This window comes from Notechis scutatus, chromosome 4 (assembly GCF_049901735.1).
Source record: "Notechis scutatus isolate UNSWTSFEM ecotype Mainland chromosome 4, rNotScu1.2, whole genome shotgun sequence".
In the NCBI taxonomy this organism is placed as follows: Eukaryota; Metazoa; Chordata; class Lepidosauria; order Squamata; family Elapidae; genus Notechis; species Notechis scutatus.
Window position 1 is genome coordinate 99390904 of NC_142012.1, and position 12909 is coordinate 99403812.

Below are 12909 nucleotides of genomic sequence, written 5' to 3' on the forward strand. Positions count from 1 at the left end.
CTGGGAGTTCGCAGGGGTTCGGGAGAGCCCCTAGCTAAAATTCTAGTCCCCACACGGCCCTGTTTTGGATGCAGGTAAATGCAAGGCACGTCTGGGGGCTCAGGGAGGGCAAAAAACAGGCCTCCTGGAAGTTTGGGAAGGCCGGAACTGGGCCCGTTTTCAGCTTCCAGAGAGCTTCCGGAGCCCAGGGAGGCTATTTTCGCCTTCCTGGAGGCTCAAGGAAAGCTTCCGGAGCCCAGGGAGGGCAAAAATACCCCCCACACTGTGGTCCAGGAGGCCGACTAGGCCACGCCCACCATGGCCACGCCCACCCAGCAACCAGGCAGAGAACCGTTTTCTAAAATTTTTGAAGCCCACCCCTGCATACAATGGATGTTGGGTCTTCTTTCCTACCACAATTCCATTTAAAAAAAAATATCTCAGCGAGGCTCAAAAAATTGACGACAACATTAAATGAATGAGAATCCTTTTTGCCTCAACAATGAGATCGTGAAGTGTTTCTAACCATGCCCAAATGAGCATGAAAACAAGGCGAGTTCTGAGAGAGTCCTGCGGCCATCCAGCTCTCTTCTGAACCATAACCAGAGCTTGCTGCGTGAATCCTGCTTTATTGACTTGGCTTTTACTCAGATAGTGTTACATAAATTGGAAAGACCTCTTTTGGTCCAGAATCCAGGGAAGAAGAGTATGTGCTCTACCACCCCTATCTAGCCAGTGGCTGGGGATCAAAGATCATTGCTGTTTGCTTCCCCAGATTCCTGCTGCAGAGTTATGCAAGATCTTTGTTAGTAAAGTTTGGCCAGCAGATGGAATTCATCTAACGCCTGGTATCTGCTTGCATCCCCCTCCCAATTCCACTGCATGGGTTTACAAAAAAAAAAACTGCTCCGCCAGCCTCATCCAAGGTTATAAAGCTCATGTCCTCTTCCTGTTTGCTTTAGAACTTAGCTGCTGGGTCTGCTTTTCTCTTCCACAGACAAGTAACTTCTTTAATTATTTGAGCCCCTTTTCTCTGGTGACTATGATATGCAGAAGAAGGCCTCAAAAAGTCCCAATACTATCCTGGTTCAGAAAGACCCTTTTAGAGGAATTCTAGTGCCTTATTTAGGGGGCTTCAGAAGACCTCCCGTTTCATCTGCCACATGCCTAAAAGAGTCTTCATCCTTCCTTTAGGTTATTCTGGACAGTCTTCTTTTTTTCTTCCCCGTTATGATTGATATTTGATTTTTGTTGCAGACACAGAAGAACAAGATGTCTCGCAAGAGTCCAAATGTTGCCTGGCTGATGCTGGTGGGGTTCCTGGCATTATTGGATAGCAGATGTCAAGCTCAGCGGGACTGCCGAGTGAGCAGCTTCACGGTTCAGGAAAACTTTGATAAATATCGAGTAAGTACCCTGCCTTCATCTCTTCCTTCCTCTAGCTATTCTACTTTGCTCCCCTACAGCCCATCCCTGCATTATTATTATTTTTTTTGCTGTTCCCCACTTTCCAAAATTTTCCCCAGTTACATGAAAAAAAACAACAACTGAGATGGCTTCTTAGCTGCCTGTACAGTAAGCCTGATAGATTGGGTATGGCTAGTCTGGAGAAAAGAAGGATTAGGGGTGACGTGATAGCAGCATTCTAGTATTTGAGGGGCTGCCACAAAGAGGAGGGGGGTCATCTTATTTTTCAAATTACCAGAAGGCAAGACAAGAAACAATGAATGGATGGAATCTAATCAAGGAGAGAAGCAACCTCGAATTAAGGAGAAACTTTCTAACGGCACAATTAACCAGTGGAACAGCTTGCCTTCATAAATTGTGGGTGCTTTATGTGGGAGGTTTTTTAAGAGACTGGGCAGCCACTTATTTGTCTGAAATTGTATAGGGTCTCCTTGAGCAGGAGGTTGGACTAGATCAGAAGATCCCCTCCCGCTCTACTCTGAATTGAATTGAATTAAATGATCTCTTCCAAGTAGCCATCTTTCTTACTGCCTTCAGTTTCTTCCCTAAAAATCTACCTTATCACCTTGATTTTCATGCCCTGTACCAGGACTGGGAAACCCATGGGATTCTGAATGTTGCTGAACTACAATTTTGTGTGGCCTGAAAGCATTTAGAGGGACATAGAGTCTCTATCCTTGAATTCATAACCATACTTAAATATAACCCAGATCCTTGATTTTTTTTTTCATCTACTGCTTCTTTGGTTGCCAACTGTAAAACAGAGTAGGAACGGTCATCTTCTACACTATAAAATGTCATGCTTTTCACTACTCCTAAATGGATAAGAGTGTTAACATTGCATGAAGCTAATTCTCTTTGCAGCAGAGAAAGGCAGTTAGTTGTATTCATGGCTCAGTAAACTGTTCCACTCCTGACATTTATTGTCAGAAATAAATTTCACTCTCTTAGAGTGTAAATCTCTTTTGTGAATTGCGTTACATGTGTTTACATTTCAAATAACATCAGTAACTTGGTTTCACTTGAATTTCCTCCTTGGAATTATTGTTGTTCAAAGACAGTCTACATATGTAGATATTTCACCTGTATGTAAACTCCAAGTGAATCATCTTCTATTATAAAGTCTAGATTTCAAGTTTGCTTATTGACAGACTGAGACAGTTTTTTTGGTGGGGGAAGATAATTGGCTCCATTTTATTATCCGAATCATTTATGTGTTACTCTCCACAAGGCTGAGTTATCTAATCCAGTTTATCTCTGCTATACCTGTGTTAGAGATGATAGGAAAAGGAAAAGCTTTCTAGATCACTTCCAATGGATAGCATTTTTGATACTGATCTTAATTTTAGTCTGACTTCAACAATATAGATTTTACTCTTACGTTTTGTAATGGGCTTTTTTCAGTGCTGTAAACTGCCTTGAGCATTGTATAAAGATGGGATGAAACCTAACAAATAAGTACAAATAAAATAGAGAAGAGTACAGAAGAGTACATTTCATGAAATATAAGGCACGGATCTTTAGGACTCTGAAAGACAACAGTCATAGAACACTTTAGACTTCCTTTTCTAAGATTGCAGAGAATACTTCAACTCTGATTTTTCTGGGAAAGACAAATCTGACATTGGACATTTCTTACTGGCAGGCAACTTTCCCTATCACTTTTCCTGGTGTAGTAAGGAAATCAAAATTAGATATGTAAGGAAAAGGTATGGGTATGCCGGATCTAGTGTTTTCTTTTGACTATTGGCTCATAATCAGTGGATAATTTGAGTCATCCCTGGAATGGTATATATTTGTACCTTCTCGTTGGTTTCATAATGACATAAGAACTATCTGGTAAATAAAACAAAGGTTAATTATTAAGTTTTGCATAGTTATTGTGTATAGTCCACCCCTCTTTCAAAGGAATGGGATAGGATAGGATAGGATAGGACAGGACAGGTCAGGACAGAATAGTTTATTGGCCACGTGTGATTGGCCACACAAGAAATTTGTCTCTGGTGCATAAGCTCTTAGTGTACATACAACAACAAAGTGATAGGACATATATCATAGATCACACAGTAGTTACAATCATTAATCACAAGATATAACAAGTTTAAATCATAGATGCCAACAGGAAAAGGTAATAGGAAAGATGAGAAGATGAGAAAGGTGAGAAGATGGGAAGGATAATATCAATACAACCCTACTACATGGATAAATATCTTTAGGCCTATAATCAAAATTTGTACACCTGTCTTCAGAAGTCCCAAAATAAGGCTTGTAAATGGCACTCACCAACTTAATCTGGAATTTTATTTTAAGCAACATTTGCTGAGAATCAAGGTTTGTTTAGCTTCCCTCAAAATGTTTTAGGATTTCTTGAAATATTGAAGTTCATCCTTGCATAGCATGTTGGAATTTTATTTTTGTTGCAAATGTTAATGACAGATGGTCACGGCTGCAATTGAAACTTTCTTCATTGGCATTTCGTTTCCTCATGTTGCATTGCATTTCCTCATATTGTCCTATTCCTTTAGACCAGTGGTCGCCAACCAGTGGGCCAGGGACCATTGGTGGTCTATGAAAATTTTTTGGTGGTCTGCAGAGAAATGTCACCCCCAAAGAACCCCCACAAAGCAATTAATCCAGGCGGTGTGGGAACACAAGGCTGCGCCGCCCATATGGCCCATGGGAACGCAAGGCTTGCATCACTTGCATTGCGAACAACACGAGGTAGTGAGGGGAGGGGGGAAAGGGCGAAGGGGGTGTAACTTGCTCCACTTGCCGCACGTGCCTTGCCTGGCCACCGGGCTTCTTTTTCTTCTTCTGTTTTTGGCTGCACGCAAGGAAAGCAGCAAAAGTCTTTCTTTCTTTTCCCCAAACTCCACCAGAAATGAATCTTTGGGACCCTGCAAGGCATCTTGCTCCAAGAGGCTGCACTGGCAAAGACTCATTTCTAGCAGAGTTTGGGGGAGAGAAAGAAAGACTTCTGCTGCTCCGGAATGACCAAAGGGCCAGTCTTGTGACTACTGCAGCTCTGGAATTTGTGACCGACTTTCCCACCAACGTCAGCAAGCCACCATCAGTCAAAATTCATATTAGTGGTCCACAGGATTTAAAAGTATGAGTTTGGTGGTCCCTGAGGTCCAAAAGGTTGGCAACCCCTGCTTTAGACAAGTCTACTAAAGAATTTTTTTCCCCTCTTTCTGGCAGTATGCTGGCTTCTGGTATGCCATAGCCAAGAAAGACCCTGAAGGATTGTTTCTTCAGGATAATGTGGTGGCCAGCTTTACTGTGGATGAGAATGATAAAATGACTGCCACTGCCAGAGGCCGAGTCGTGCTCTTCGGGTGAGTCTTGAGTTCCAGCTTCCTTCACAAGAAGGTCCAGTTGTATCATTAGGGAGAGTCAGGTTGCTATCTTAGATATCTTGGGACATCAAGCTGGTAGGTTTTAGAATGTATTACTATTGCAATGAAGAAGGACAAGGCAGGGGACAATCCAATGGTGATGGTGGTGGCAGTTTCCAGCTTATGCCAAAAATCATATCTGGTCTTGATTAATATACACTTTGGAAGGTTCAACACAAGAAGAAAAATGGTTATTTTTCAAGTCAGAAAATGATGGTCCAGCCTATTATAATTTTTGCTTCTCTTCCACCTGTTCACATTCTTTTATTCCTTACTGGTAAGCACAAGTAGCTACAGATTTGGAATACTGCATTCAGTTTTGGTCACCACGAAGTAAAAAAAGATGTTGAGACTCTAGAAAGAGAGCAGAGAAAAGCAACAAAGATGATTAGGGGACTGGAGGCTAAAACATATGAAGAACGGTTGCAGGAACTGGGTATGTGTAGTCTAATGAAAAGAAGGACTAGGGGTGACACGACAGCAGTGTTCCAATATCTCAGGGGCTGCCACAAAGAAGAGGGAGTCAAGCTATTCTCCAAAGCACCTGAGGGCAGGACAAGAAGCAATGGGTGGAGACTAATCAAGGACAGAAGCAGCTTAGAACTAAGGAGAAATTTCCTGACAATTAGTATAATTAATCAGTGGAACAACTTGCTTCCAGAGGTTGTGAATACTCCAACACTGGGAGCTTTTAAAAAGGTGTTGGATAACCATTTGTCTGAAGTGGTGTAGGGTTTCCTGCCTAGGCAGAGGGTTGGACTAGAAGACCTCCAAGGTCCCTTCCAACTCTGTTATTCTAATCTATTCTATTAGATGAGCATGCTGGGAGGGGATGGATTCTGGGAATTGAAGTCCACACATCTTCAAGTTGCTAAGATGGAGAAATACTGCATTAGACATTGCTGTAGTTTCTAGCAAAAGCCTAGGAGAGGCACAACATGTATACACCATGATGTCTGAAGGTTGCCAAAGTATTTGTATCTGAGCCTCAAGTAAGAAGCCATTAGCAGAACATACACAATTGCATAAGGTAGCTTTTGCCCTTGGTCTATGCCTCCTACACATACCTCTTCCTATGGCATGTTAAGGTCAGTGTGAAGGGCTCACTCAAGAACAAATGAAGTCTCGTGAACAAAACAACAATCATTGCACCTGATTGTGTATGGATCTTCCCTAATTTGATACACTGAGGTAATCTCCAGTCTTCTCTTCTCTTCTCTTCTCTTCTCTTCTCTTCTCTTCTCTTCTCTTCTCTTCTCTTCTCTTCTCTTCTCTTCTCTTCTCTTTACAACTATGACCTTAAATCCATGTCTTCTTCTTTTCAGTAACTGGGAAATGTGTGCTGATATGATTGGCACCTTCACTGAGACAGAGGACCCTGCCAAGTTTAAAATGAAATATTGGGGTGTGGCCTCGTATCTCCAGAAGGGAAGTGAGTATACCAGGAGGAGAGCTAGTTACACTGAGCCCTTGCTACCTTTCAAAGCCAAAATTCAATAAATCTGGGAAGTACCAGGTTGAGGGAGAAGGTTATATATCTAGTCTCTTTTAACGAGATGTTGGTCAAATCGCTAAGCGTTAAGTACAGTAGATGAAAGCAGAAGAAAATCTCCCATGCCTGCCCACTTGAAGCTCCAGCTATTTAAGGAAGTTGCTCAGAATAGACTGACATAATTACCATTTGAATGATTTTGTTACTTAAGTTGATGAAAATCTGGTATCCCTTGAAGTCTTCAAAAAAAAAAAAGCAGATGGAATTGCCTGCTTTTTTAAGGGTCCACCCCCCCCCCCCCACTTTTTTTTTGACTAGAACAAATTAACTCTAGAAATCATCAAATGTTACTGGAAAGGATATTTGCCTCCAGGGTTGTTGTTCTTTCACTGCCACCTTCAACAGATATTCAACCTTTGGTCTGCCACGAAATCGCAACAGGCTGCTTCCTAAGGACTCGGGAGTCCAAAGGCTGGTGTGCTTGTCTGTGTCATGTTAAACAGTAAATCTGGTGCATCCCTTCCATTGTATCTTATCAAAAACTGGCTCCACTCTTTTAGAAAGGAAGCTGTTAGAAGTTCTTAACCCTCCTCAAGTAATTGGTAACTTTAAAGATAATGTAGTCCTAATGTTGATTCCTGTGTAAATTTCAGGACTTTTATCACTTCAGCCATGGATGTTAAACTTTTGGCTTCCTCAGCACCAAAGTATCATTATCAACATTTCTGAAACCCATTCTCACTGTTGTGTTCTCCAGTTTGACTTGCCATTTGCCTCTCTGTTTATAATTTTTATACATACAGCATAAGCATATATATGAGCGACTAAATTGGCTGTGTATTTAAATATTTCAGAATCGGTTTTAAATAATTGGCACTTTCTAATACAAAGATAAATCTCATCTCTGATAAAGTTCAGTATCTAAAGGGCAGTACCTTTTACACTGTTAAGTAGATGCCTACAATAACAGGCTTTGTTCACAAAGGAAGAAAGTGTAAAATCGCTTTTGAAGTGAGTAACGGTACATCAATATGGGATCCTGAACGAATGGGCTTGGTGGAATAAAAAAAATGCAGGTAGTCCTCATTTTACAACTATTTGTTTAGTGGCCATTAAAAGTTACAACAGCACTGAGAAAAGTGATTTACAACCAGTCCTCTCACTTACAAATATTATAGCATCCCAACAGTTTACATGATCAGAATTTGGGAGCTTGGCAACCAGCATGAATCTACAACTGTTGCAGCACCCTGAGGTCTTGTGTAAAGTAGTTAAATTGGACTTAACGACTACAGTGATTCACTTAATAATCCAGGCAAAAAAAGGTCATAAAATGAGGCATGACTCACGTAGCCACCTCGCTTGCTTAGGAAATTCAATAGTCATCGTATCTTCAGGCCCATGTGTAAGTGAATTTTAAAGTAAATTTTCATTATGCTTTATCCTAGATGATGATCACTGGGTTGTGGCCACGGATTACGATACGTATGCTTTACACTACTCCTGCCGCAATATTACCGAAGATGGGACTTGCGATGATAGCTACTCGTTTTTGTTTTCCCGGTCTCCAGATGGGATAACACCTGAAGCACAACGAATTGTCAGGCAAAAACAGGTGGAAATCTGCCTAGACAAGCAATACAGGCGTATTTTACACGATGGTAAGGAATATTTTATTAGAATTTTACAGGAAATCTGGCTCAGGATGGGATAGATTGGGAACAAGAAAGCTGTTCATTCTAGGGCAGTTAGAATTCTTAGTGGCACACAGATGCCACAATCAACTTAAGATCCTTGATAAAAACAGGGCCTCTCTTCCAGAGAGATTGTGTAAGAAAATAACACAATGAGTGAAAGATGGAGAATAGATTATGTGTCTCTTCAAATGGGCAAAATGTAAGTTCCTAATACATTTGTCTAGGTCAGGGGTCTCCAACCTTGGCAACTTTAAGACTTGTGGACTTCAACTCCCAGAATTCAAAGCCGGCTGGCTGAGGAACTCTGGGAGTTCAAGTCCACAAGTCTTAAAGTGTTTCTCAGTCTCACCCAATCTTTGAGTTGCATGGACTTCAGCTCCCAGAATTCACCAGGCAACATCTTAAAGTTGTGAGGTTGAGAAATACCAGTCTGGATCATTATACATCTTAAGACTAGCTTTCACCAATCTGATTGTTGGGGCTATTACTCTTGAAATTTCTAACCAATAAGAACTTATGGCTGGGAAATTTGTAAATCCAACACATCTGTTATATCTGCTTCAAGTTCTATTCATGGCAAACTCTAATTAATACATAACGTTTAAGAGGTGCAACTGATGAAATGATCAGATTTGAGGAGTGGATCATACTAGAAACAAACTTATAAACCTATTTATCCATCTGGAATGCCACTGTTTTTCACACTGGATTCCAGTCAGCTATTATGAGCTGAAGTCTATCTAGGGCAGGATCCCAAGGGATCAAAGAGGGAATTGGAAGGCAAATTAGGCATGAGAAGATTCATGAAAGGAATAAAACAAACTTGGCCACGAGTTAAACATTGGGTGTTCTTAATAAACGATGGAACTGAAAAAAAAGGAAGCCCAGAGGAATTTCTGCCCTTCCATATTAATTCATCTTTATCTACCAGTTTTCTCAGATTTCATGCATATACTTCCCTCCCCAGTCCAAATAGAGGCATCTGACTTCTTAAGTTAAATTTGGATTATTCTCTCTTTTTGCTAGGAAATCTCTTCCTTCAGTTCTGCAATCCACAGAATATCTGTTTTTTCATCTTGAAATTCATGTCTTTCTCCCACTTCAGAGTACCTAGGCCCAGTTAACTTCAGAGTACCTAGGCCCAGCAGCTGCTGTGGTACTCATTCACACAATATTGCCTGTCCTGCAAAAGCTTTAATATATTTCTCAAGGAGGGTTTGTCTATATCAGTATTTCTCAGACTTGTCAACTTTAAGACGTATGTATTATTCTTTGAGACATCAAGGATGAAATTAAACAGACATTCATACTCTAGTCTATTTAGTAAGCTGGTTTGTACCATCTGCCAGCTCTAGGACCTTATTATACCATATTAAGTCAAACCAGTTCCCTTTATTTAATAATGCGTTCTGGGAATTTTAGCAGACGTAGTTTCTCTTTTTCTTTCTTAGGATTCTGCAACTAAAGACAACATACTATGGAAAGCAGGAAAACATATTCTCAATAGTTAAATGCTTTAAAAATGTACTGTTTTGAGAGAAGTCCTTTATTTCAATTTAATTCATTCGTGGATTCATTTGGATTTTAAGTATACTTATCTCAATTACAGATAAGTAATTTATCATTTATCCAGTTAATAAACTGAAATCATTGTAATAGCACCAGGATTGTGTTGTGAACGTGTATTTATGCATTTGGGGTATGTAATTAGCATGTTGTCTTTCCAGTGTTTAAAAATTACAAATCCAAATTGTTGGAGCTAAGTATGTGTTGTGTCCTTTCTCATTGTGTAAATGATCCACAAATATTATTGTGCTGTCAGAACTTCAGCTGATGGATAGTGAAAGTATACCCCCACCTTGATCAACTGAAAAACTTTTCTTGAGGAAGAGGAAGCTGTTACATAAAATACTATTGCAATTTGTGCACATGTTGCATCTTTTTACAAGATACATACCTGTTTTTCTTGAAAATATGCTATTGAGTATTTTATCTTTTTCATACATTTTATATGAACATGATTATCCAGGGTCCTTTGATCTACAATAGGAACGTGAAAATTTCCCTCACACTGATGCTGGACCAAAGAAATATTCAACAAGCCATTTAGATTTTTTTATACCTTTATGATTATTATTTTAATATAAATAACTCAAGGTGGTGAACATGCAAAATACTCTTTCTTCCTCCTATTTTCCCCACACAGCAACCCCATGAGGTGGGTTGGGCTGAGGGAGAATAATTGGCCCAAAGACGCCCAGTTGGCTTTCATGCCTAGGGTGGGACTAGAATCATAGTCTCCTGGTTTCTAGCCAGCATCTTAACCACTATACCAAACTGGCTCTCAAAATTGTCTTATCCTATGATGAAACATACATCATGGTCATCATAATGGAAATGTTGCCCCTTATATACTGTACACTGGCTCTCCAAATTGTTTTATCTTATGATGAAACATACATCATGGTCATCATAATGGAAATGCTGCTCCTTATGTACTGGACAGTATTTGTTATAAGTACAGAGAAGCTGAAATTTGCATTGGTTGTTAAGATGCAAGTTCATTGTTTGTCTTCCCTCCCCTCCATTCCCAATGGCCATTGCCGGATCATCTTGCTTGCTAGCTGACATAAAACAAAACCCCTTACTTTGGGTCCTGCAAATAATCCTTTTTCTGTATTCACCTAAATAAAGTAAACCATGGATTAACCAAAATGGGCAGGAGTTGTACAAGATACTGATACTAAAGGTACAAGGTACTATCTATTACAACAGCACTGAAAAAAGCGACTTATGACCTTTTTCATACTTATGACCTATGCAGCAATCCCATGGTCGTATGATCAAAATCCAGATGCTTGGTCAATGGTTCATATTTATGACAACTGCTGTGTACCAAGATCATGTGATTCCCCTTTTGCAAAGTCAACCTGAAAGCCAGATTCACTTAGCAGCCATGTACCATGTTACCATGTTAGCCATGTAGTAACTTAACAACTGCAATGATTCGCTTAACAACTGTGCAAGAAAGGTTGTAAAATGGGGCAAAAGTTCACTGAACAAGTGTCTCACTTAACAACAAAAATGTTGGGCTCAATTGTGGTCATAAGTCGAGGACTGCCTGTATTAGATCTTCAACTGATCTGTTTTAACTACAGTTCTCTCGGGAGGTTCCTTCCAGAACTGAGGGGGTCCTTGGTTACGAAATACAATAGTCGATTGTGTTCATAGGACTCAGCAGTCATACTACAGAGCCGACAGTGTCTGCTGAAGAGATATTAGAGCGCTGTTCTCAGTATTGGGCTTCCTTATCTCACTTGCCCTCAGCCTGTCCATTGGACACAGTTGTCTGTGTTTTTGTTATTAAGCCCTTAACAGAATAGATTAGTTAGGTTGCTTGTCAGAAAAGTAAGGAGTTACCCTGCTTCCCCAAAAATAATACCTATTCACAAAATAAGACCCAGCATGTGTATACATATGTACCTAATATAAGCCCTATCCTCCCCCCCCAAATAAGCCCTACTTAAGAGCCTGTACATCTGCCGGCCACCCATTCCATCTCATTGCTCATGGTGCCGTGGCCATGAGGCGAGGCAGGGTGGTGGTGGAGCTTACCTCAGGGCCCCCACAGCCAGATCATCCATGCCCCAACAGTTGCTTCATGGCGGCAGCACCAGCAAGCATGTGTAGCAGGAGTCCACGTTGCTGCCAGTCCAATTATTCTGCTTGCTTGTGGCAGCAATGGAGCAGGAGGCTGAGTGGTGTGCTGGTGCCGCGATGTGAGGCGGGTGTCAGGGCATGGATGGCGTGGCTGTGAGGGCCTTGAGGTAAGCTGGTGCAGGGCACGTGAGGCATCAACATCCCCCCACCTCAACTGGTGGTCACCGGCGCATTGCTCAGCCTTCTGCTCTGTTGTGGCCACAAGCAAGCAGAAATGGGCCGGTGGCCACATGGGTCCCTGCTGGATGGGACTGCTGGAGCTGCTACCATGAGGTGAGGCAGGTGTTGGGGCGTGGGTGGCCTGGCTGCGGGAGCCCTGAGGTGAGTGGGTGCGGGACGTGTGTGGGCAGCTCTTGGAAACAGAATAAGTCAAAATCGTGGCACAGATTTATTAGCAGATTCACTAATGTGGGATCTGAGAGTTATCAAACTTTTTTTTAACTTCTTTTCCAGAACATTGAGACCAAATTGCTAATTGCAGGCTGGCACTGAAACATCTGCTTAGTAGGATTAATATTTTAAGATACTCTTTGTCTTCTCACTCCAATTTATCTGTATGTTCTCTGCACTCACCTCTGTAGGTAATCCCCACACTACCCTAAGAACTTCTTGCCAGATCTGCCAACTCTAGGGTTCAAATACAATCATAAAGACCAAGAGTCAAAGTTTAATGGACATCCCATTGATGGGAAAATCCACAGGATTAGGGTTAAGTTTCCATGAATTTGGACAGAAAAATCGACATCGCCAATGAATTAGGAGCGCAGGGGTATGTTTAGGAGAGCATTTATTTTTTGAGTCTGGCTTATGTATTCCTTGGTAAAATACATGGAAAAATCCCACTGACAGGAAAATCCACTTAAGGTTAGGGTTAGGCCACCATCAATTTGGAAAGAAAAATGGACATACCAAATAAATTTGGGGTGCATAGGTGTGTTTAGGAGGGTACTTACGTTTCAAGTCTGGCTCATGTACATTTCCTGGTAAAATACACAGAAAAATCCCATTGGCGGGAAAATCCATTTAGGGTTAGGGTTAGGCCTTCATGAAGTTTAGGAGGGTTAGTATGCTTAGAAGGGTTAGGGTTAGTGTTCCTGGTAAAATACATGGGAAAATTGAAGACTTTGTTGAGTACTTTGCAGCAGCTCACAGAAAA

General features: G+C 41.1%; 1 protein-coding gene across 3 annotated transcripts; it reads left to right on the forward strand.

Moving 5' to 3' along the window:
• Nucleotides 1-658: 658 nt before the first annotated feature.
• On the forward strand, nt 659-9796 carry RBP4 (retinol binding protein 4). 3 transcript variants are annotated; one of them, XM_087964199.1, is made up of 6 exons: nt 659-905; nt 1237-1386; nt 4648-4784; nt 6170-6276; nt 7785-7997; nt 9485-9796. In XM_087964199.1, exons 2-6 carry the CDS (start codon nt 1252-1254, stop codon nt 9496-9498), a joined length of 606 nt encoding a protein of 201 aa, XP_087820325.1. In that variant the 5' UTR covers nt 659-905; nt 1237-1251; the 3' UTR covers nt 9499-9796. The 3 variants fall into 3 exon arrangements, with proteins under 3 accessions (XP_087820325.1, XP_087820324.1, XP_026526542.1); XM_087964198.1 differs by lacking the exon at nt 659-905 and adding an exon at nt 940-1015; XM_026670757.2 differs by lacking the exon at nt 659-905 and adding an exon at nt 940-980.
• Nucleotides 9797-12909: the final 3113 nt, after the last annotated feature.

Coding starts and splice junctions, on each gene's coding strand:
- RBP4 (XM_087964199.1), top strand. CDS start 1,252: ATGTCTCGCAAGAGTCCAAATGTTGCCTGGCTGATGCTGGTGGGGTTC. Junction 1,387..4,647: donor AAAACTTTGATAAATATCGA/GTAAGTACCCTG, acceptor TCTTTCTGGCAG/TATGCTGGCTTCTGGTATGC. Junction 6,277..7,784: donor CTCGTATCTCCAGAAGGGAA/GTGAGTATACCA, acceptor GCTTTATCCTAG/ATGATGATCACTGGGTTGTG.